Source organism: Rutidosis leptorrhynchoides, chromosome 1 (genome assembly GCF_046630445.1).
Source record: "Rutidosis leptorrhynchoides isolate AG116_Rl617_1_P2 chromosome 1, CSIRO_AGI_Rlap_v1, whole genome shotgun sequence".
Classification (NCBI taxonomy): domain Eukaryota; kingdom Viridiplantae; phylum Streptophyta; class Magnoliopsida; order Asterales; family Asteraceae; genus Rutidosis; species Rutidosis leptorrhynchoides.
In genome coordinates this window covers 640618398-640641040 of record NC_092333.1, presented here as the reverse complement: position 1 = coordinate 640641040, position 22643 = coordinate 640618398, and the positions used below count along the sequence as shown (strand labels likewise).

At 32.6% G+C, this 22643-nt stretch overlaps 2 protein-coding genes across 2 annotated transcripts; one reads left to right on the top strand and one right to left on the bottom strand.

The window, feature by feature from the left end:
* Positions 1 to 7643: 7643 nt before the first annotated feature.
* Positions 7644 to 11181, top strand: LOC139849316 (ATP-dependent DNA helicase Q-like 1). Its single transcript, XM_071838978.1, has 10 exons — positions 7644 to 7755; positions 8104 to 8504; positions 9013 to 9273; positions 9375 to 9538; positions 9630 to 9726; positions 9833 to 9876; positions 9959 to 10073; positions 10152 to 10505; positions 10594 to 10815; positions 10913 to 11181. The coding sequence occupies exons 1-10, from the start codon at positions 7644 to 7646 to the stop codon at positions 11021 to 11023; spliced, it is 1881 nt and encodes a 626-aa protein (XP_071695079.1). The 3' UTR covers positions 11024 to 11181.
* A 2102-nt stretch (positions 11182 to 13283) lies between these two features.
* On the bottom strand, positions 13284 to 15534 carry LOC139885700 (RNA pseudouridine synthase 1). Its single transcript, XM_071869455.1, has 3 exons — positions 15197 to 15534; positions 14154 to 14887; positions 13284 to 13625 (listed from the first exon to the last, which is right to left on the bottom strand). Exons 1-2 carry the CDS (start codon positions 15495 to 15497, stop codon positions 14226 to 14228), a joined length of 963 nt encoding a protein of 320 aa, XP_071725556.1. The 5' UTR covers positions 15498 to 15534; the 3' UTR covers positions 13284 to 13625; positions 14154 to 14225.
* Positions 15535 to 22643: the final 7109 nt, after the last annotated feature.

The following is a 22643-nucleotide window of genomic DNA, read 5'->3' as shown; positions in this document are numbered from 1 at the left end:
GATAGTAGTTCATGAAAATTATAGTCATGAAGTTTGATAGAGATCATCATTGTTTACAACAAGAATATTGTAATGATGAATATAAGTTGAAGAATAAAGTTTTATCACTATTGAATAATATGGATAGAACGATTCGATTATAGAAAGAGTATAAACGAAGCTATCGTAAAAGAGTGAATGAGTAAATTAAATGTTCGCCTTAACTTTTGACGTAGTCACGATTGATTTCCGGAATTCAAGGGATTAAAGGAAATCTTCGTAATCTATAAGATTTAATTATCCGGTATTTACGGAATTTTGAGATTTCTTTGATTAAATGCGATGAATTGCCTCGATTGCTGTGTTTGGAAATTTTGCTATAAATTAGCTTCTTCCGTTTCATTATCTTCACCACTTCTATACTTTCTTCCTAGATTCATACTTCCAAAAGATTTGTTAATATGCTCAATCCCGTATTGATATTTGTTATTATATTGACCATATATGCAGTCATGCTTCTTTTTCTTTACCACCAGAGGAATCTGTTTACTTCTACTATGCTCTTGGGGTTATAGTGTTTTTAATTCTCTCGTGTCTTTATGTTGCTATACGCATTGATATACACGATTTGTAATTTTCGTGTTGTTATCGGGCTTTGTATTTTCCCTTATATGTCGGAGCTCTTTACCTTTTTATTCTGCTCTCGACTCTAAGTTAAGCGAGTAATGGTCCAGAATTTGTAGGTATGAAGTTTCGAATGAACCTAATGTTCTAAGCGTAATATCACGATTTGATTTGGTAAATTACCAGAATTACTGAGGATAGAACTATCAAGAATATATGTTCTTGATATGTTCAGAGATTAAGTAGAATGTAAGAGTCGTGTAACATGGCAAATAATGATTATAAAGTCTATGAATCATCATCTTCCATTAAAAATTTAGCATGACTTACTGTAATATAATCACGTTGGCCTGACGTCATTATATTATACTAACTCATGCTTCAATTTCCAACATTTCTTCAAAACATTTATAATTTAAACTTGAATTTTACTGAATATAGAAACTAAAATAGTTTCCTTTATAAAGATATCGCAAAGAGATACTTAATTGTGGACAAGAATCGTTATGAAAATATCTTCAGAAATATAGAGGATATTTATAATGACATCTTGGAATTTCTAAGTTCGAAGGTTGATGAAGAAAAATTTTCCGCAAGCTTTTAACATAACTTCGGAGCAAGATATTCTCTAAAGATTTCATCGGATCCAGAATTACCTGGATTCTTTGAATATAGGGTTTGGTCCTTGTATTTGTCCTTGGTCTCCTCCATGGTTAGCTCAATCCGTTTTTCAGTTCCAAATTTTCTTTTGAGCTTTTCCAACGTACCATTCTTTATTATCAAACTTTTGGCCATTGAGACCATCTACAATTTTGCTGTTTCCTCTGCATTTAATGCAGCCATATTTGATTCATCGGTTATCAATCCGAGATGGTTTCAAGAAATTTCATTTTTAGATGATTAAACGCCGATTGTAATCGTCAACGGTTCTAGTGGTTGATGAATAGGCGTTGTTGATTTCAAATGTAATGAACGATAATTTCGGTGGTTTGATGTGATAATTCATCATAGAATACGAATGAATATATTTCATGAATGTAGTGATCTTTAAGAAGATTACACTTGCTAAAGCTTTACTTGGATTCCGATATGTCCAAATCAGAATTGGTAATTAAATTTGTATGAAAATGGTTGTTCTTTAGTGAACGGATACATATGTGGATGTAAGTAGTATAGTTACTAATTATTGAATCAGATTTTGAAGAATGTACAATGTAAGATATTGATGTGAGATATAAATATTTCTCGGGTTTTACCTACCCGTTAAAATATTTTCACAATTAACAGTTTGTACAAAAGGATTTTTAATTACAATCCTTATGAAGATATACGTTCATATATGTATTCTTCACGTATAATATAGATTTAATGAGTTAATATACTATTAAAATCATTTGATTTGCGGTTGAAGCGAGAATAAATAATCTTCAAAACTTGAGAGATTACATAATCATCGCATAATCTTTCTTTAATGAAGTTATGAATCAATACTCCATCGTTCATTGTTATTGATATACCTCGGTATATGATGTTGATGCTCGTGGAATTCTTGTGAAATTCACAAGGCACGAATGATGTTTTCTAAAGAGTTTTGAGTACATCGAAAATGAAAGTGTAAAACCAAACATGTATTTGAATAATACACTTAGTTTATTATGAAATGGAGTTTATTGTGATGAAGCAGTGATTAACGAGGAATGTATATCATAGCATATTAGTGATATGAATTAACCAAGTAGTACATACTATTTAAGATTCACACGTAATAGCTTAATACGAAAAGATTTATTATTGTTCCAAACCATATATATATATATATATATATATATATATATATATATATATATATATATATATATATATATATATATATATATATATATATATATATATAAAGTATACATATATAATTTTCAGGAAGAATGAGTCAATACATCTTAACTCATTATTACTAATATTCCTTGGTATCTATGGGGCGTATGATGTTGATATCCGAGGTACAGATTATGGTGTTTGTTATTGGTGAAGCTGATGTTATTAGTGGTGATGCTGTTGGTACTGGTGGTGATGCTGGTTATGCTGCTGGTGCTCGTAGGTTTCGCACCATATTCTCCAGAGCCACCACTCGAGCGCGAAGCTCATTGACTTCTTCTATTATTCCTGGGTGATTGGCGGTTCGGACAAGTGGATGAATAAGATCTAGAATTTTAGATATTATATATTCGTGACTGGATACCCTGGAAATGAGGGTGAAAATAGTGTTCCGAACGGGTTCGTCAGTAAGTGCTTCAGGTTCTTCACCAAGAGGTGAATTCGGTTGGTGGAAGGGATCACCTTCTTCTTGTCTCCATTGATTAAGTTTACTACGAACCCATCCCCAATTTATCCAAAATAGATGATGACTAATTGGTTGGTTCATTCCGGTTACGCTGCCATTGGAGCTCGAGGAGTTCGAGGAATTATGTGAGAAATCCATATTATCTGATCGGAATAAGGGTTTTTGTTATGAGATGAGTGTTGAATATTGAATGATATATTTGTCTTCTTGATATACGTATATATAGCAAAAAGATTTCCGTAATTTACGGAGGAAATTTAGGAAAAGTGTTAGACAAAGTTTATTAAGATAGATATGATAAGATATAATAAGATATGATGTGTCTATAATCCAATAATAGCAGTATGACGTGTCGAGATCATAAAATGATAAGTATGTAATCTGATAATCTTTTGATTAAAGACTTTCAATTCGTAATGGCCTATTCAGGTCTAGGGGCTTGAGCTATAGGATCCTTTAAATCGGTAATCCAAATCCTTCCATTCTAGAGTTTCGTAGACTCCATCCGTCAAGAAAATTCAATAACGAGAAATAAAAGGTATAAAAGTAATGAATATGAGTAGTGATGACATTATAATGTCTTTGAGATTCTTGATTACTCAATGACATTTTTTGGTTCGCAAACTGATGCATAAAGGCATAAAGCATATAGGTACGTGATATAACAGGGAGTTATATACGTTTGAGTATGAATAGTAACAAATATAGGAGTTTCAAAAATTCATGGATAATATTACATATGTAATACACAAAACCATGATAAATGACATAGGAATGTCGAGAACGGTGTCGCATTTAAATGTGGTGGCAGAATTGAATAGTACTTAGGAGAATGAGCAGAGTTCTTAGATTGGCTCGGCATTCTAAGATAAGTAAAGTTTCTAAAGTATATTGTAGCATTTAACAGTTAAAGGCAACAATTAAAGGCACTATAGTCAAAGGAAGTTGTAGTCCTACATTGCTAAGGTACCTAATTGTATAAGGCACACATAAGATGCAATCCTGGTTCTCTACAAAAACCTGCTCTGATACCAATCTGTCACACCCCCAAAATGGACCAGGGGTAATTGTGACCAATCATATCATAACACAGTTGTATAAGCGAGAACGACTCTAAATGAGACGGTTTATTTATTAAATAAACAGCGGAAGCATTATTCAAAGTTTTACATCATAAGAGTACAGTAAATGGAAAATGTCTTAAACAAAATGATAAATATGAATGATGGACTCCATGCAAGCAGCAAAGCATACATCAATCATCTAGTAGCAAGTAGCAGCTAGCTCAATCATCACCTGAGACAAAACACGCTTAAAGTGTCAACCAAAAAGGTTGAGTGAAATTCATAGGTTTATAAATAATATCCAAAGTTTTAGACCACAAGATTTAGTTTAAAGTTGATTGATATAGAAATATCAATCTAAATGTGTTGCTGCATTTTGTAATATCGCTACTAAACAAGTTTACCCTATGACACCTTGTACTGTCAGTGTCGTGGAATCATTATTATGTAACCAAAGACCAACGGTCGAATGGTTAGAGACGTTACTCTCAATAGGCCTACTCACAATAATTAAGTTTGCATTTAAACGTAGCAATTAACGATATTACGGTAGGAATTTAGCATGAATCAAAGCATGACAACATAGTTAACAATTTAGTACTTGTGTCTAAGCGTAAAACAGTTATAAAGCAAGCATGTGTCTCACCCCAAAAGTTATAAAACAGTTATGAAACAGTAAAAAGTGGGGCTATGGAGTTCACCTTAGTAGCACACGAAAGAATTGAACGGAAGGACGTGACCGAGATCTCAACCTAGAGATAGAACGTATGATCAGACATTGCCTAACAGACAATAGTATATAGTACTATATTGATAGTAATGGTTCACTAAAGAATTTCCATTTTCAGAAGGTTACTATTTATGGAAAGTTTCCACTTATAGTAATTTTCCAATTTTAGAAAGTTCGGGTTAATCTTTAGCAAGACGTTGTATAACTTTACTCAAACTTCGTTGCTATCAAATAAGTCAGGAATGACCAGATGTAACCGGGGGCCCAGGATTCTTGACCAGAATCTAAGTCATGGCATTCGAGATCCACAAGCTTACCCATAAATGGCAACCTAGACATCATTCACTTATGACCGTGAGTAGCGATGAAGTTCACATGAATTATACATTATCTTCGATTAACCTTCACTTTAGGTATATACACACAACGAATTATTAATGTACTTAATAATTATATATGTGATAATATAACCTAAGTTTTATTTAATATTTAGTTATTATACCTTAGTATGTCTTATATATATTAAATATAATTACCTTTAAATAAATACCTAAATTACTTCAAAAATAATAGTGTTTTATTAATCGAACATTATTCAAAAATGTCTAAATAATAAATTAAATATCTAAAAATTACATACATAATTTTTATAGTCTTAGTTAATCATATAGATTAGTAGAAAAATTTAAGAAAACGTTTTTATTATATTTTTGTATTTATTTTTGTTTTTACCCTTAATGTATTCACAAAACAAATTTAATTCTACACAATTACTAAATAAACCCAAATAATTATTTTTATAATTTTTATAAGTTTCTATCAGTCTAATAACCTGTATAAAAATATTTAAAAAATATTTTTTTATTATTTTATATTTATTCTTAATTTACCTTCGAATTACATAATAATAGAGTTTAATTATATAATAAATACCAATTCGATCCAAGTAATTATTTTTATAATTTTTTCAGATCTATATAAGTTTTAAAAACTCAGAAAAAAATTATATATATTTTATTTTTGGTTAAAAGTATTTATTACGAATTTTACATTATTTTTACGTTTAAACACTACATAATTCGTATTTAATTATAAATAATATTCCATAAATTATCAAAATTATTTTTATGCATCATACCACTTATAATACTAATTATAACATATAAACATAATTAATTTCGAATTTTACAAAGAATATACAATAAATGTAAATATAAATGACAATATTGAAAAAAATTTAATAAAAATAGAAAGTACCTCAAATTTTCTTCAAGGTTTTGAGAGAATAACTTAAGTTTTTGTGTTTGGCAAGAAAAAATGAATGAGGAGCCATGTATTTATAGGTAAAAAATGGTTGGTGAAAAGAAAAAAAAATAATAAAATAAAGGTGCCAATTTTGACAAAATAATAAAAACATGTTAAAAATGTTTTTAATAAGTTTTTGTTTTTGAATATATTTAGTCAAAATTCATGGGCTCATTATTTAATTTATTAAAAAAAAACTTATTTCTTTTTATTTTTATTTTTTTATAAGCTAAAAATATATATAATGATTAAAATAACTTATCATTTAATTAATAATTATGTTACATATAGTTTTAAATATAATACGCATTAATATTAACTAAAGTTATTTTATATAATTAGTGTAAACTTTAGTTAACAGAACGTGTCAACTAAAAATAAATATTTGATCAACGTCGAATTTAATTATATATTACGTATGGATAACAACCCTATAGTCAAATTAGTCAATTCAGGTATGGAAATATGAGGGTTGTTATAGTTTTTCCGGTTGACTTTTCTTTTCCTTGCTGCCGTTCGAGTGGCAGGTTCTGAAGGTTGGTCGGGAGCCACGATGGTCGTCGACTTTGTTTTTATTCCGGCCATTGCTTCCCGTGTATCCTCTTCGGTTCCATTTGTCTTGCATGATTCTCGCCGAATTTTCTCTCCCAAGCACCGGTAGGGCGACGTTTTCTCGTCCGTCTGTGTTTATTTGGTTTTTCTCGTCGTGGGTTTGGGTTGTTAGTGAATCTGGTTGAGTTGATCCTTCGCCGGCTTTGTTTTTCATCATTAGAGTTTTGGTTTTCTGGCTCCATTCAGCTTTTTTGGCCAGCGACGAGTGCCATTGGCACTCTGGCTCAGAGGGTAGTTTGCTGCCTGTGTTTTTGTTTCTTGGTTCCGGGCTTGTGAGTGTGAGGTGGGTGGTAATTTTCGACATTCTCGGGCCGACCTTTTTTAGTCATGGTTGCTGTCGGTTCTCTGTTTGGTCATTTTCTGATCGGGCCTCTTGTTGACGTTCTCTTGTCTTGGGTGTGGTCGTGGAACTCTTTTGGATAGTAGCCGGATATTTTATCCGGTAACTTATCTGGCAGGCTGCGGTGGAGTATGACGGTTTTATTTGTATGTTATTTGTTTTGGTTGTTCTGTTGCGGTTATGATCGACGTTCTCCCGATCACCATAGTTTGTTGTTAGTTTGGTTGGTCGTGTCTTAGTGCGGTTGGTATTTTTTTAGTCCATATGTGATAGTCTTTGCTTGCTTTTATTTTCTAGTGTTACCGAGTTTTCACCCTGTTGGTGAGGTCGTTAGTTTAGGTGGTTTAATTTGATAAGACTCGTTTTGAATTTCATTGTATCGATTGTACGTGCTGATCTTCGAATCCGTTATTAATGTTATTTTTACTTTAAATAAAAAAAAAATGGCGGGTAATTTATCAGTAACCTCACCTCTTTTCAAGACTAATTAATTTATAAACGTTCCATTTGTGATTTGTGCGTGTATAATACGCTTACGCCAGAAAATAAAAAACAAAAAAATAAAATAAAATACACCGTATAATACTCCAAATAATTTTGGTAAATAGAAGCGCGGGAAAGGTTTTGGGGATAGTACTGCAGAAGTCAAAAATGGGTGTGAATCTGGAAAATGAAAAATCGCGGTTCATAAGTTTAGCTCTTGAATTCGGATTCGATCATGAATCTGCTCGCGTTTGCTTCGATCGTCTTGTTCATCTCTACGGTATTAATTCTTATCTAGCTATTTACATATTATCACTTCAATTTGCCTTTTCAATTCAAAAAATTAAAACCCTAAAAATCGCATTAGCTTTAGGTGAAACAGTAATCTTGCTTCAGTGTACGATAGGTGTATTTAATAACAATATATTGAGTAGTATCAATTTGAAACTTGAATGCTTGTTTTTTTAATTACTCATCTATTAATTAAAGTGATGCAATGTTTGATTCTGATAGGTGCTTTAATTATTGTTTTAAAATGTGATGTTTTTGCTAATTTGTTTTTAGTTAATTTTTAATTTAATGAAAAGTGTTAATGTTCAAGGAATTAGTGATTTAAGTTATTGTGTAGGCGAAGATGGGCGGGACTTTATCACTGTGGAGAACTGTGGTGATGATTTTCTTGCGTCGCTTGCTGAAACGATACAAGATAGTGAGGATTGGGATGATTTACAAGCGTTGGAGACCGAAGCTTGTGGAACATTGGCAGATATGTTCAACGAGGATTCGATGAAGGATACTGTAACCAATGACGACGACGGTATTAGGGAACAACCATTTGTTCATGTTTTAAACGACTCACCTGAAAATCAGAAATATCAAAACTTGATGCATTTGGATTCTGATACTGAAGATGAGAACCCTGACTTTAATATCTCGAGTAAGAAGCATATAAAATTGACTAACCCTTTATTGCGTAGCAAAAGCAGTCAGTTGCCGCCACGTGTAGGTGAAAGCACTTCAAAAAAGAAGGTGAAACTAGTTTGTCATACTCACTGTTGTAGAAAACCCCGATTACTCCCGATTACCGATTAATCCCTGGTTATTCCAAAATCCGTTTAATTAATCGGCCAACGTCAGTTAATGGGTAAATCACGTTGTTGATCGAAGTCTGTGAAAGTCAAAATTGGTCAACATATTAACAAGATTTTTTTTTTTTTTTTTAACTAGAATTTTAGAGATTTTGAACAAATTGAAAGATTTTAGACAAGTATGTTAAAGTTTATGTTTATGTTTATGGTTTTCTTCTATATATACACATATAATTTTGAAATATAATATTTAAATGTATAAAAAGTACAATCCGATTAATTCTCGAATTGCCGATTACTCATTGGTCGATTACTCCCCGAATAGCGAATTTTGCAACCTTGTACTCATACTCTGTATGCATTATCTCTATTGTTACTTTTCTTTGAACGTTTAGTTGAAATCCTGTTATTGATAATTATTTCGATGATTTGTATTGTACATTTTGTAGGATGGTCAGACTAAAAGTACACAAACTTCAGTTTTATCATTTTTCGGCAAGAAGACTAGTCCGACAGCATCAAGTGATGGTAATGGAACTCTTAGTTATGAAGAGTTGAAGTCACTAGACGACCTTGAATTGGCAAACGTTGTGATATTTGGTAATAAGGCGTTTCGTCCGTTACAACATCAGGCATGTAAAGCGTTTGTGGAGAAACGTGATTGTTTCATTCTTATGCCTACAGGGGGTGGTAAAAGTCTATGTTACCAGGTATACATGCGCTTTTCGATTTTTAGATGTAACAGTTGCATTTTGTTATTTTATACAGATAATTACAAACTTCGATTCTGATGTTGTAAACTTTCATGCAGCTACCAGCAACAATGAAGCCAGGTGTCACCATAGTTATCTCCCCTTTACTGTCTCTTATTCAGGACCAGATAATTACTTTGAACCTCAAGTATGGCGTACCGTCAACTTTTTTAAATTCACAACAGACTACTGCCCAAGGAGCTGCTGTACTTCAAGAGCTAAGGTAAAATTGTCATGTTTCAACTTGAGGTTAGATATATATGTTTTAGATATGGTGTTATATGTATAAATTACTTCATACGTTAACGTTATAGGAGAGAGAAACCATCGTGCAAGCTTTTGTATGTTACTCCTGAAAGGATTGCAGGCAACTTGTCCTTTCAAGATACCTTAAAAGCTCTACATCGAAAGGTTCGTTTCTGGATTTGTAGAAAATGGTTCGTATCAATATGTCACTGCAATGATTTTTAAGATGAAAACTTAATTTTTAAACTAGAACATGGCCCACGTTTTACAGGGACAACTAGCTGGTTTTGTTGTTGATGAAGCACATTGTGTGAGGTACGAGGTTGTCCAGTATGAATATTATGTTGGTTTAAATGTTTTTTTTTTATTTGATATACTTCTCCTTTTGTTTGTTCAGCCAGTGGGGACATGATTTCCGTCCGGATTATAGAGTATTGGGATGTCTGAAGCAGAATTTTCCAAATGTCCCTGTGATGGCGTTAACCGCTACTGCAACAGAGGCAGTTCGTAAGGTATTTCTGACTGACCCGCCCATTTTATCACCTCCACCATTGCTACATTGATCTTATGATGCCTACTGTTTTACACAGGACATTTTGATGGCGTTAAGAATCCCGCACGCACTTGTTCTAGAAACAAGCTTTGACAGGCCAAATTTGAAGTATGAAGTGATTGAGAAAAGCAAAGAGCCGTTAAAACAGCTCGGAAAGCTAATTTCCGAGCGCTTCAAAGATTCCTCTGGAATCGTGTACTGTCTTTCAAAAAATGAATGTGTGGAAGTTTCAAAGTTTTTAAATGAGAAATGTAAGATTAAAACGGTATATTATCACGCCGGTTTATCTGCTCGTCAAAGAATGACTGTACAACAGAAATGGCACACGGGCGAGGTGCATGTAGTGTGTGCTACTATTGCGTTTGGCATGGGAATCGATAAGCCTGATGTTGTAAGTATATTACATACAGTATCTTTTGTATCAAGTTAGGAAATGGTTGGCAGTTAAGTTTATAATCTTATATGATTATTAATTTCAGAGATTTGTGATCCATAATACACTATCGAAGTCTATTGAAAGCTATTATCAAGAATCTGGGAGGGCTGGAAGAGATAATCTTAAATCTGAATGCCTTGTTTTATATCAGAAGAAAGATTTTAGTCGCATTGTCTGTATGCTACGAAGTGGAGGGAACAAAAAAGAAAGCTTTAAGATAGGAATGGATCAAGCTCGTAAAATGAAAGAGTATTGTGAAGAGAAAGTAAGCATAGATTATTTAATACTTACAATTATCTGATTGCACATTTTAAATCTATTTATAAGCATTGTTTGATGTATTGCATCTTTGAAATTGGCAGGCGAAGTGTCGTAGACAGATGTTACTGGAGCACTTTGGGGAATCGTTTAACCGAAGAGTGTGCAAATGTGGATCTAATCCTTGTGATAACTGTCTCAAGCCATCTTCATGATTAATCCATGCTGAAATTGTGGCGTTTTAACAAGTTAAGCCTACTACAAAGACTCGTAATACTTCAAAACCCTCGTTGGGTATAAGAACTAAGAAGCCACTCACAGATTCGCCATTGATCGAGAAACAATGATTTAGTAGTCAAACAATATCGTTAAATCTTGCAGAAAATAATATTATCAATAGTGTTCATTATTTATAAAGCAGTCTTCTATTCTGATACAATCATACATTGAACAGGTTGGGATCATAAACATGTCCAAATAGCTTATGCACTTTTGATTTATGAAAACATGGCATGTCATAATATCATGTCACAAGAATCTCAGAATGTTATGCTAAATGTTTTTGAATCTCCCAGCTTAGAAATTTCACTAGTAAAACAAAATACAGATCATTAATTTGTTGTAACCAAACATGGTTTTGAGTTTTCCTTCTCATGTGATCTGCTCCACATAGAGGCAACATTACATCCCCAACATTTAGTTCCACATCATTTTCCTGGTCAATGGCTACCAATTTCGGCCAAAAAGCGCCATTTTTTCCGGTAAAAAGTCACCGACCAAGAACACCATTTTTTTCATATCCAAAAACGTTAAACATTGTGTTAATCGAAACTTAAAATCACTTTTTTATGGGTTAGTAGTTAAACACCATAACTGTTTTCATATCCAAAAATCAAGAACAACGATGTTCACATCAAAAACACCAATGTCGTTTTTACGGTCAAGAACACCTCCAACGGACCACCATTGTAGTAACAACAGTGACGTTTTTCCGGTCAACAACACCAGTGACCAGTGGCAGATTCGGGAATTTTGTTCGACGGGTGCAAAACGTTAAAAGTTTCTAGAAAATAAAAAGACATGGGTCAACATGTTGAAATTTAATAAAAATACACTAAATGTTGGACTTTAACATAAAAATTTACTCGTCGGGGGCCCCGGTTATCCTCCCCTGCCAGTAACATTTTTCCGGTCAAGAATACCAATGACGGTTTTCAGATCCAAATTTTAAGAATGAAGATGACTTCATTTTTTTCGTTTTTAGATCTCAGATGCAAGCGATTCAAAACGATTTTTTGATCCAAAATCAACAATGACGGTTTCTTCAATTTAAGATCTCATGGTTCAGAATTCTGAATTTTCATAGTTGAAACACTCTCTTAACCATTAAGCACCTACATTTTCTGTAATATCCACCACAAATCATATCCAGAACACTTAACCAACAATTATATTGAAGTTTTTATTCATGTAACACATTAATAAAGTAATTTTACTCAATTCATACAGTTCATTCAAATTGATTATCAAACAACTTTTTTTCATTCAGAACACACTTTATTCAGAGGCTTTGAATCATTCAGATTCTGAACCATTCAGCGCTAAATCATTCAGTTTTATCAAACACACTCTAAGAAATGCATGAAACACTCACCTATTGTCTAATACGAATTACACAAGCCAGCATATCTAAACTATTAATGTATACTATCATATCGCTAACAAATTGTTTCTGAAGTATTTAGTTCAACAAAAGACAACTTTAAGGTTTATTCTCTCTTGAAACTTACCTTATATCTGTAATACGCATTACACATTTATCTTAAAACTGAGATTAAAATGCAATCGAATAGCATTTTTAGCGGCATGAAAAGCAGCACAATGACCACCAAGTCCAGCGATCACAAGGTAATAATAGTTTCATTACCAATACCATTCCCATTATCATAATCAGACAACGAAGCTACCAAAACTTTATTCTTTTTACACAATTGCTCGTATTGAACGGCATTATTCAACAAAGACAATTTGCAGCGGGAAAACCGTTCTCTTCTAAGGCCACAAAACCAGAGATGATTAGGTATACTTGTGTTGCTGTTGCGAGAGTTTATTCCGACAAGCGATCCAACGCTGATCGGAGACTATGAAGAAAGTGAAAAAGATTGCTAGTTTGAATCTAGGGTTTAAAATTGAAAGAGTTTTTCCAAAAAGATTGATATCTTGACTTCAAGCCATGGTCTAAACAAACGAAGTCCGTTCACTTAAAAGCCAACACCAACCCTTTGTTAGCCCACGAAGGCAAAGGGGGCATGAATGACAATAGAAGAAACCGTAACGGGATGGTCAAAATTTATCAAATTTCACTAAGTCTTCGTATGAAAAAGAAAAACTAAAGAAAACACAAGTAAAATGTATGTGTTAAAACACATGAAGTATTACAATTTACAAATAATTTTAGCATCATTTAGTATCTATCGATCACACTTTATGCTGTGACATTTATATTTTACAATCTGATAATGAAACGAGATACCAATTACCAACCAAAATACCATCCAGAAAATCATCAAAGAGATATAATGTACAAACAATAAAAGCAGTGAACTTAATGGACCTAACCTTTGATAGATATATCCAAAACTTGTCATTTTCCTCTTGTGTAAACTTCGGTCTCTAGTTTCGGTCAAATCAAAAAGTCAACAATCTGGTTATGAACACATTTGGTTTCTGTGCTTATGTAAAAAAATTTCAACACATTTCCTGGCAAACGTTTTCCCTTCATGTACAAGGAAGCAATAACATGTTCCAAGAGTCAACCTACCAATAAACAATTGTGAAGTGTTCAGATGACCATGTACGAAGCTAACAGTCTTATAAATGGTAAATAAATATATCAAACACAACTTAATGATATATAATGCCATTTACCGAACACTATATTCTAGTAAACTTCTGGTAGACTACAAAATTTGTTCATATGGTAATGGAATACCAATATTAGGGACTGGATTCATAAAAAAACATAATTTGAAGAATCTCATTCGAATAAAGTTTTACTATGACAACCCGGTCCAATATAAGTACCATGTACAAGGTGTGTAATGGGCAAATGACCAAATTACCCTCTTCATGTGAACCTCTATCACAAGTTCTTATTCTAACTTTCTAAATCTAAAGGCATACAACTCAAAAACACATACTAATTTTCTTTTGTTAATTTATACAGCAAAAGATAAGTCTAAAACTACATTCAAACCCTACCATTCCTCATGATTATGGCCAAAATCAATACCAAATGAAAAACCAACCATAAGAATTTGTATTTTTAGAGATAGCATGTATTACCTGATGATGTTGCCAGTGGATGGAATTGAAAAGAACTTCAAATCATGGTCTAAATAAACAGAATCTATTCACTTATAAAGCCAACGCCAACCCTTTATTAGCCCACGAAGGTAAAGGGGCATGAATAACGACAGAAGAACCCGTAACCGGATGGTCAAAAGTCAAACTTTCGGCGTGAAGTTCATGACCATCGTATACAGTCTCATTCCACTCATAAACACCCTCGTATTTCACATCTCCCCTTACAGGTATTCCAAGGTACTGACAATGCAACCGTATCTGATGCGTTCTTCCACTTCTAGGATACGCTCTAACCAAAATCTCAACCTTATTTGCTTCACAATCGAATTCGATTAAAGATTTGTCTTCAACAACTACATTCAATTCACTCATCTCTTTAGTACATTCCTCCCCATTTATCGATAATACTTCAAATAAAGTTTCCATGTGTTTAACCGAAGATCCACCTGGTAACTTCCTACCAACATCTTTTGCAGCATACACACGCCAAGCTCCAAACTTTGATCGACCATGGCCTGATTTAAGAGTCATCTTTTTCCATTTTGGACGTTGTCCGACGCAAAAGGCGATGTATGTTTTTCTCACTTTGTGATCCGTGAAAGCCTTAACGAGCTTTGCAGCTACTTTATGTGATTTGGTGATTAGTATCACACCACTTGTATCCCGATCGAGTCTATTTGCAAGATGCAGTTCCATCTTCTTCGCTTGGGTACCTACAAATACAGAAATTAACACACATAGTGTCCATAACATATCATTGTTTTTTATTAGCAAAAAAAGCAATTATACTTACTATAGTACACCAACCAAAAGTCAATATATACAGCATAATACAACATTTTATTGAGGATAACTTTTTATAGGGTGTAATCATATAAGGGGCTTAATCATTACCAACTTTAAGGTTATATATGTATCCAAATTCATTATTTGATTATAAACTTATTAATTTTCCCATTTATACATTAACTATTAAAAATAAGTATTTAAATTAAAGAATAAAAAGAAAAAAATAAACTTACCGAGTTCAGTTGAGTTATTGAGTAGAAGAGTGGGAACAGAAGCCAAAATAGTTTCACAATAAACCCCCTGAGGTTTATTGAAAGCAATAAGCCATTCATCTTCAAAAAGCACATCACTTTTATTAATAGTAAACAAACTGGATTTAGAAGAAGCTGACATGGCTCTGTTGAGTTCTATGTCTTTAGATATGAGTGGTAATGGCGGGGACAGTGGAACTGGGTAATTTTCTAATAAAATGGGCTCTTTATTTAATTGGGTTTCTTGGGAATCAAATTGCTGGTGGTAGGGTTGGGCTGCCATGGACGGAGATCGGAAGATGGTGGTGGTGGTGGTTGATGATAACGATGTGCGGCGGATTGAGGGCAGAAGAGAGCTAAAGGGTATCATAGTCAATTTAGCAATGTTAAAGGCTTTTGGAGTTCATACATCAAACTAGCATTTTATATTTGACTAAAACCACCCTTCCAGTTTGAGTTAATTACATTAATAATGAACTCAGTTTTTAATTTTAGACTTCCTATTAAGATTATTCTATGACGGTGTGCAACTCTTCTTTATCCACCACATGATTCGAACTCGAAACATCTTACAAGAATGTCAAGACCCCTAACAATTAGAGTATCTTCACATATGTGATGGTTGTATCATACGTTATATTTTATTTAGAAAAATGTTAAACGTAACTCTTTAGAGTTACGTGTAAGCATACCATATTTAACATTTATAACTTTGTTTAATTAATTTGCAAACTATATATATATATATATATATATATATATATATATATATATATATAGGATCAAGAGGGAAGTAACCATTCGGGGGGAAACGGGGGAAACAAAAACTTTTTTTTTTTAGTTTTTTGAAAAAACTTTGTTCACGAACATCATAAATGAGATGAAAATATAAACATTTAGTAGAGACACTTTGTGATAAATGTTTTTATTTTAGCGGGAAAACGCTCGAAGAAGTAATATATAACAATTATCGTGTTTTTCGAGCGTATTTTGAGGTTTTAGCTATTGGAGTTTAGATATTAGGGTTTAGATATTAGGGTTTATAGGGTTTAGATATTAGGGTTTAGAAATTTAGGGTTTAGGGTTTAGATTTAGGATTTAGATTGAGTTTTTAACACGAACGGTTTAGAGTTTAGGGTTTAGGGTTTAGGGTTTGGTGTTTTGGGTTTATGGAATAAACTCAAAACACCAAACCCTAAACCCTAAACCCTAAACTCTAAATCGGGCTAAATTTTACTTCACAAAACATAAAGAAAAAAAACGTTCATATTCTTCACGAACAATATTATCTTGAATGTTATTTTTGTCGATCGTTTTCCCGCCTAAATAATAACATTCATCACGAAGTGTCTCTTCTAAATATTCATATTTTCGTGTGATCTTGATGTCGGAAAAAAAATTTCAAAAAAAACGAAAAAAAAAAATTTCTTCCCCCCGCTTCCCCCCGATTGGTTACTTCCCCATTGATCCTGTCCATATATATATATATATATATATATATATATATATATATATATATATATATATATATATATATATATATATATATATATATATATATAGAGAGAGAGAGAGAGAGAGATTTAATCAAGAGGGAAGCACTTTTTTTGGGGGAAGTGGGGGGAAGTAATGTTTTTTTGTTTTTTGAAAAAACTTTGTTCACGAACATTATAGATTAGATGAAAATATGAACATTTAAAAGAGACACTTTGTGATGAATGTCATTATTTTGATGGAAAAACGCTCGAAAAAATAAAATAAAAACATTCAATGCATTGAATGTTTTCTTGCTGAGTTTTTTTTTTAAGGGGTTAGGGTTTAGAAATTAAGGGGTTATAAATTAGGGTTTAGCTATTAGGGTTTAGAAATTAGGGTTTTGGGTTTAGAAATTAGGGTTTAGGGTTTAGAAATTAGGGTTTAAATTGAATATTTTAACACGAACGGTTTAGAGTTTAGGGTTTAGGGTTTTGGGTTGAGGGTTTACGGAGTAAACCCGAAAACCCATAAACCCTAAACCCTAAATCCTAAACTCTAAATCGGGCTAAATTTGAAAAAAAACACTTCAAATAAGATGAAAACAAAACGATGCAAATAAACTCAGCAGCAAAACATTCAATGCATTGAATGTTTTTATTTTTTTCTTCGAGCATTTTTCCGATAAAATAATGACATTCATCACAAAGTGTCTTTTTTAAATGTTCATATTTTCATCTAATCTATAATGTTCGTGAACAAAGTTTTTTTTAAAAACAAAAAAATAAAAAAAATAATTTGCTTCCCCTTCCTCCCAAAAAAGTGCTTCCCTCTTGATTATGACCATATATGTATATATATATATATATATATATATATATATATATATATATATATATATATATATATATATATATATATATATATATATATATATATATATATACACATATATTGTGACGCCCCGTACAAAACCATCGTGTACGGATCATCAACAACAGGATCATTACAAGGTCAAACACTATATGTTGTTTGAAAATAAGTTTGCAATCCTAAAAAGGGGTAACGTCTTTACCGACGTCAAATGTTTTACAAACGATAGTGTGCTTCTACGAATAGAAAGCAACAACGTAAGTACGAGACTCAAAGGTCATTACAATTTCATTGTTCAAAAGTAACATAGTTCGTGAATGCAAAGTAAAAGTTTCATGCAGAGACATCTCTAAACAAAAGCAGCGGGAGTCTACACAGCAAGTCTAACAGCGAGACTAATACAGCGGAAGAATCAAACGTCTAAGCACCTGAGAAATAACATGCTTAAAATGTCAACACGAATGTTGGTGAGCTATAGTTTAATTGTAACAGTAATGTAAGGTAGGCCACGAGATTTCGCAATTCAAAACAGTATGAAAAGTATATGCTTATCCGTGGGCACTTGGTAACTAACTTAACGTATCATCACCCCCTAAAAGTACACTTGGCGAGTGTGTAAGTCTACGAAGTATTAAACATCCGTTAAATGCTAGCGCGACTAGCTCGAGTGGGGATGTCAAACCCTATGGATCCATATCTAAGATTCGTGTTCACCGGTTCAAAAACCAATGACTAAATGTTACCGAGCTAAGGGGAAAGTTTATGCTGTTATATAACCCATACATATATAAAATTTAAGTACTCGTGCCTAGTAAGTAAAACATAAAAAGCGCATGTATTCTCGGTCCCAAAAATAGTTGTAGTAAAAAGGGAGCTATAACTCACAGTGAAAGTGCGGTAAAAGTCGATACGAGGTAAGTAAGCAAGTAAGTCGGTCCGAATGGTCGTCAACCTAAGTTAAAAGTTACTAAGTCAGTAAATCGTCCCAACGGGATTAAAAATACGTAATTTAAGTCTTAAGTGTCATCATCATCAACATCATATGTAAAAAGTAAAGTAAGTTTTCAATCAAGAATAGAGATCGAAACAAAGGATGACTTCGTTCAGCTGCTACGACCTCTATACAAACTGAAATGACGTGAAACCGGTAGTCATGGCTCCATATATGAGTCCTCTAACCGCTGACCAATTTTCAGAACCAAACTCGTCTTCGTTTGACCGTGGTGACGGTTTAAGTACGAGTAGGTCAGAAATTTCAGCACAACGTTACAAGGGCGTAGTGACTTTCGGAAGGCTATAAATCCTAAACCGTATGTCGGATTTAGGCGAGGCCTAAACGAAAAGTTATCTACTAGAACCGAACTAACTTAAAATAAACTTTCCAGTAGCCCAGAGAGTCTGGTAAGACCCTGAAAAACAGAAAGTAAGTGCTTCGATGGGATTCTTGGTGCTTGATGCTCATCACGGTTCTCATCCTTGATGCTTGTAGCTTCAAGTGTACAACTCGTTGATGTGTTTACATCACTTTGACCAAGGTTTAACCATCAACATACACGAGTCAAGACTAATAATTAAAACACAACTCATGTGAGAGTTTGAGCAAAGTGATGAACCAAAGTTACATCAATATTCTTAGTTTCAACACAAATACAAGTCTTATTATGCTACAACTTTGAATCAAACTAAATAATCAAGACTTTGAGCTAGAGAGCTTAGATCTTAACTAGATATTAAAGATCTTAGACTAAAAAGTCTAGATCTTATGTTCTTGGTGAAACCCTAAGTCAAAACACTTAGACTTTCAACTTTACACAACCATAAGTTATGAAACTTAGATTTTGTAAAGTAAAGTGAACACAAATAAATGAATTCTTGTTTTAACAAGTTAGATGACCATAAGTTATGTATCTTAGATCAATCTTACATGTTTGAAAGTTATAAACTAGTAAGCTTAAACTTTATTGTTCTTGAACTTTCAAAGTTAGACTTTGGTTACAAGATTTATGCAATCAAAGTTAACAAGTAATCTTAGACCAAGTAACTCAAACAAATCGAATTCCATAAACAAAAATAATAGATTTAAAGTTAAAAGTAAACAAGTTCAAGTAAGGATCCTTTATATAAAAAGATATCAAGTTACAAACTTGAATATTCATGAAATGAACTTTAAAGTTCCAATACTTGAACATAAAGAGGATCTTAAAGCATTTGATCCTTAAATTTGTTACAAGTTTCATGTAGAATCAAAAGCTACAAAGCTTTGATCCTTGTTCTTGCTTCTTTATCATAAAAGTAATCAAAGGTTTCAAGATAACATGACGATTGAAGTTATAAAAACCAAAATCCAATACTAAATAATGATGATGATGAGCTACTGTAATGACCCGAATTTTTCGACTTGCTTTTGTGCTTTGTGTTTTCGTGAAACTGCGTATTTGTGCGTACTGAGCTACATTATACTCTGGGGACTCCCTGCATGTTGAATACTTTCGTTTATATGTTAAAACATATCATTAAGTACATAGGATACTTAACTTAACCCCCGGAAGCCTTTATGACCGTTAGTGTCACTTAACGTTTTTAACGAACTGCGTACACGTTTAACTTTTGTCGTAATCGGAATATTATGACTATGAAATACTAATTGTTATTTTATAATAACAATTACTTGGGTTTGATGTTAAAGCGAAGGGGTACTAAATACTATAATATTTTACTAGGAAATACTATTAAATACGATACAATTTTACACAAGTTATTTATTTATTTATAGAGTGGATATACCTAAACCTTGCTACAACACTTACAGGCAGTGTACCTAATCGTACAGTAGTGTAGTTTTTAGTAAGTCCGGTTCGTCCACAGGGAACTAGCCAAGTTTAACGCTATATTTATAAAACTAAATTTGTATATAAATATATATATAAATATAAGAAGTATTAATATTATTATAAAAGGGGATTTTTACCGTTTAATGACCGGTTTGTCGATTTAAAAACTTAAGTCGCAGTTAAAACCTAATGTAAAATATTAAATATATAAAAGACTTAATTTAAAGCGTAAAGTAAATAACAATAATTAAAGTGCGATAAATTAAAGTGCGATAAATAAAATGACAATAAATAAAATTGCGATAATTAAAAAGTGCAATAATTAAAATGATAATAAATTAAAGTGCGATAATTAAAAGTGCAATAATTAAAAGTGCAATTAAATATAATAAAAGTGCGATGAAATATGAAATAAAGGAATTATGCTTATTTAAACTTCCATAATCATGATGTTTGACGTATTGATTTTAGTTTATTACCATGGGTTAATTGTCCTTTGTCCTGGATTATTCAATATGTCCATACGGTTTTGTCCATAATAGTCCATCAGTCATAAATATAAAGTGCGCGAGTCTTCGTCAAATTATCCTTATACCCGAAGTCAAATATTCCAACTAATTGGGAATTCAAACTGTAACAAGGTCTTAATACTTTGTTTAATGAATACACCAGGTTATCGATTGCGTGTAATCCAAGGTTTTATTACTTTGTTAACAATTACACCAATTACCCTTGTATGTAATTCACCCCTATTTCAACAAGTCTATTGATTATTAATCCATCCCCGTGTCCGGTCAAATGAATAATTATTGGTATTCATAGATATCCCGCCCACCGTACCCAGTCAAGCGTATGTGGTTATATATAAATACGTCAAATTATAAGTCTATATATTAAATTAACGAGGTATAATTTAGTTAATATAAAGCCCATTAATAGCCCATAGTCTAATTTCCACAAGTGTCGTTTTTTTGTCCAAACCCCAATTATGGTACAAACCTCAATTACCCCGTCTTTAATATTTAGCCCAACATCATGATTACTTCTGCATTAAATAAGCATAATAATAACTTAGCTACGAGACATTAATTTAAAAAGGTTGAACATAACTTACAATGATTAATAATAGCGTAGTGTTACATGGACAGAATTTTGACTTACACACTTACAACATTCGCTAAAATACCCTTATTATTATTGATCTTAAATTAAAATTAAAATATAATTATATATATATATCTGTGAGATAGAGAGGATAGATGGATGATACTCGAGCAAAAGACTGCCTTTTATAGGAATGTGGCCAGAAAAAGTTGGCCATGCGATCGCATGGAAATTAGGCCTCTAGGCCATGATTTCGCATGGAGTATGAATCCAGCTCACATTTCTTTGTCTCATAGTTTGCCGACGGTTTATATATATAATATAATATATATATATATAATTTTAAGAATTATTTATATATTATATTATATTTATGTGCATAGTTGACTTGTAATTTTTAGTCCGTTGCGTCGAGCGTTGAGAGTTGACTCTGGTCCAGGTTCCGGATTTTCGAACGTCCTTTCGTACTATTTAATATCTTGTACTTTGCGTTTTGCATCTTGTACTCTTGTAATTTTGAGATGTTTCTCATCAATAATTTGAACCACTTTGATTGTACTTTGTACTTTTGAGCTTTTTGGTCGTTCGAGTCTTCAATTCGTCGAATCTGTCTTTTGCCTTCACCTTTTATTATTTAAACGAATATTACTTGTAAATAGAACAATTGCAAATAAAAGCTTGTCTTTCTTGAGGGATAATGCTATGAAATATATGTTCGTTTTTAACATTATCAAATATTCTCACACTTGAGCGTTGCTTGTCCTCAAGCAATATAGTCTTAAAATAAAAAAAATACTAGAATCACTTCTTTATTCTTCACACTTTGTACATCAGTGATTTCTATACGGCGGTATGAACAATGATAGTAACGTTGTGGTTTACAGTCCCACATGACTATGAAAATTTAGATCCTTTTAGGAAATTGGATCTTTATGAAAACATCTGATCTTTTGAAAATTCATTCTAGATTTTATTCTAGATAAGTTTTCCGGAATAACCCTTCACCGGTGTTTGCAAATTGTTTTTGTTGATTTTGTGGGTTTCAGATTTGAAAATTTTAGCTCAAAACTTGCGGTTTTGTGTCACCCACTTGCTAACCTTGTATTGGGAAAGCAACACGTCCAGTATACTTGTTCCGTATATTACCT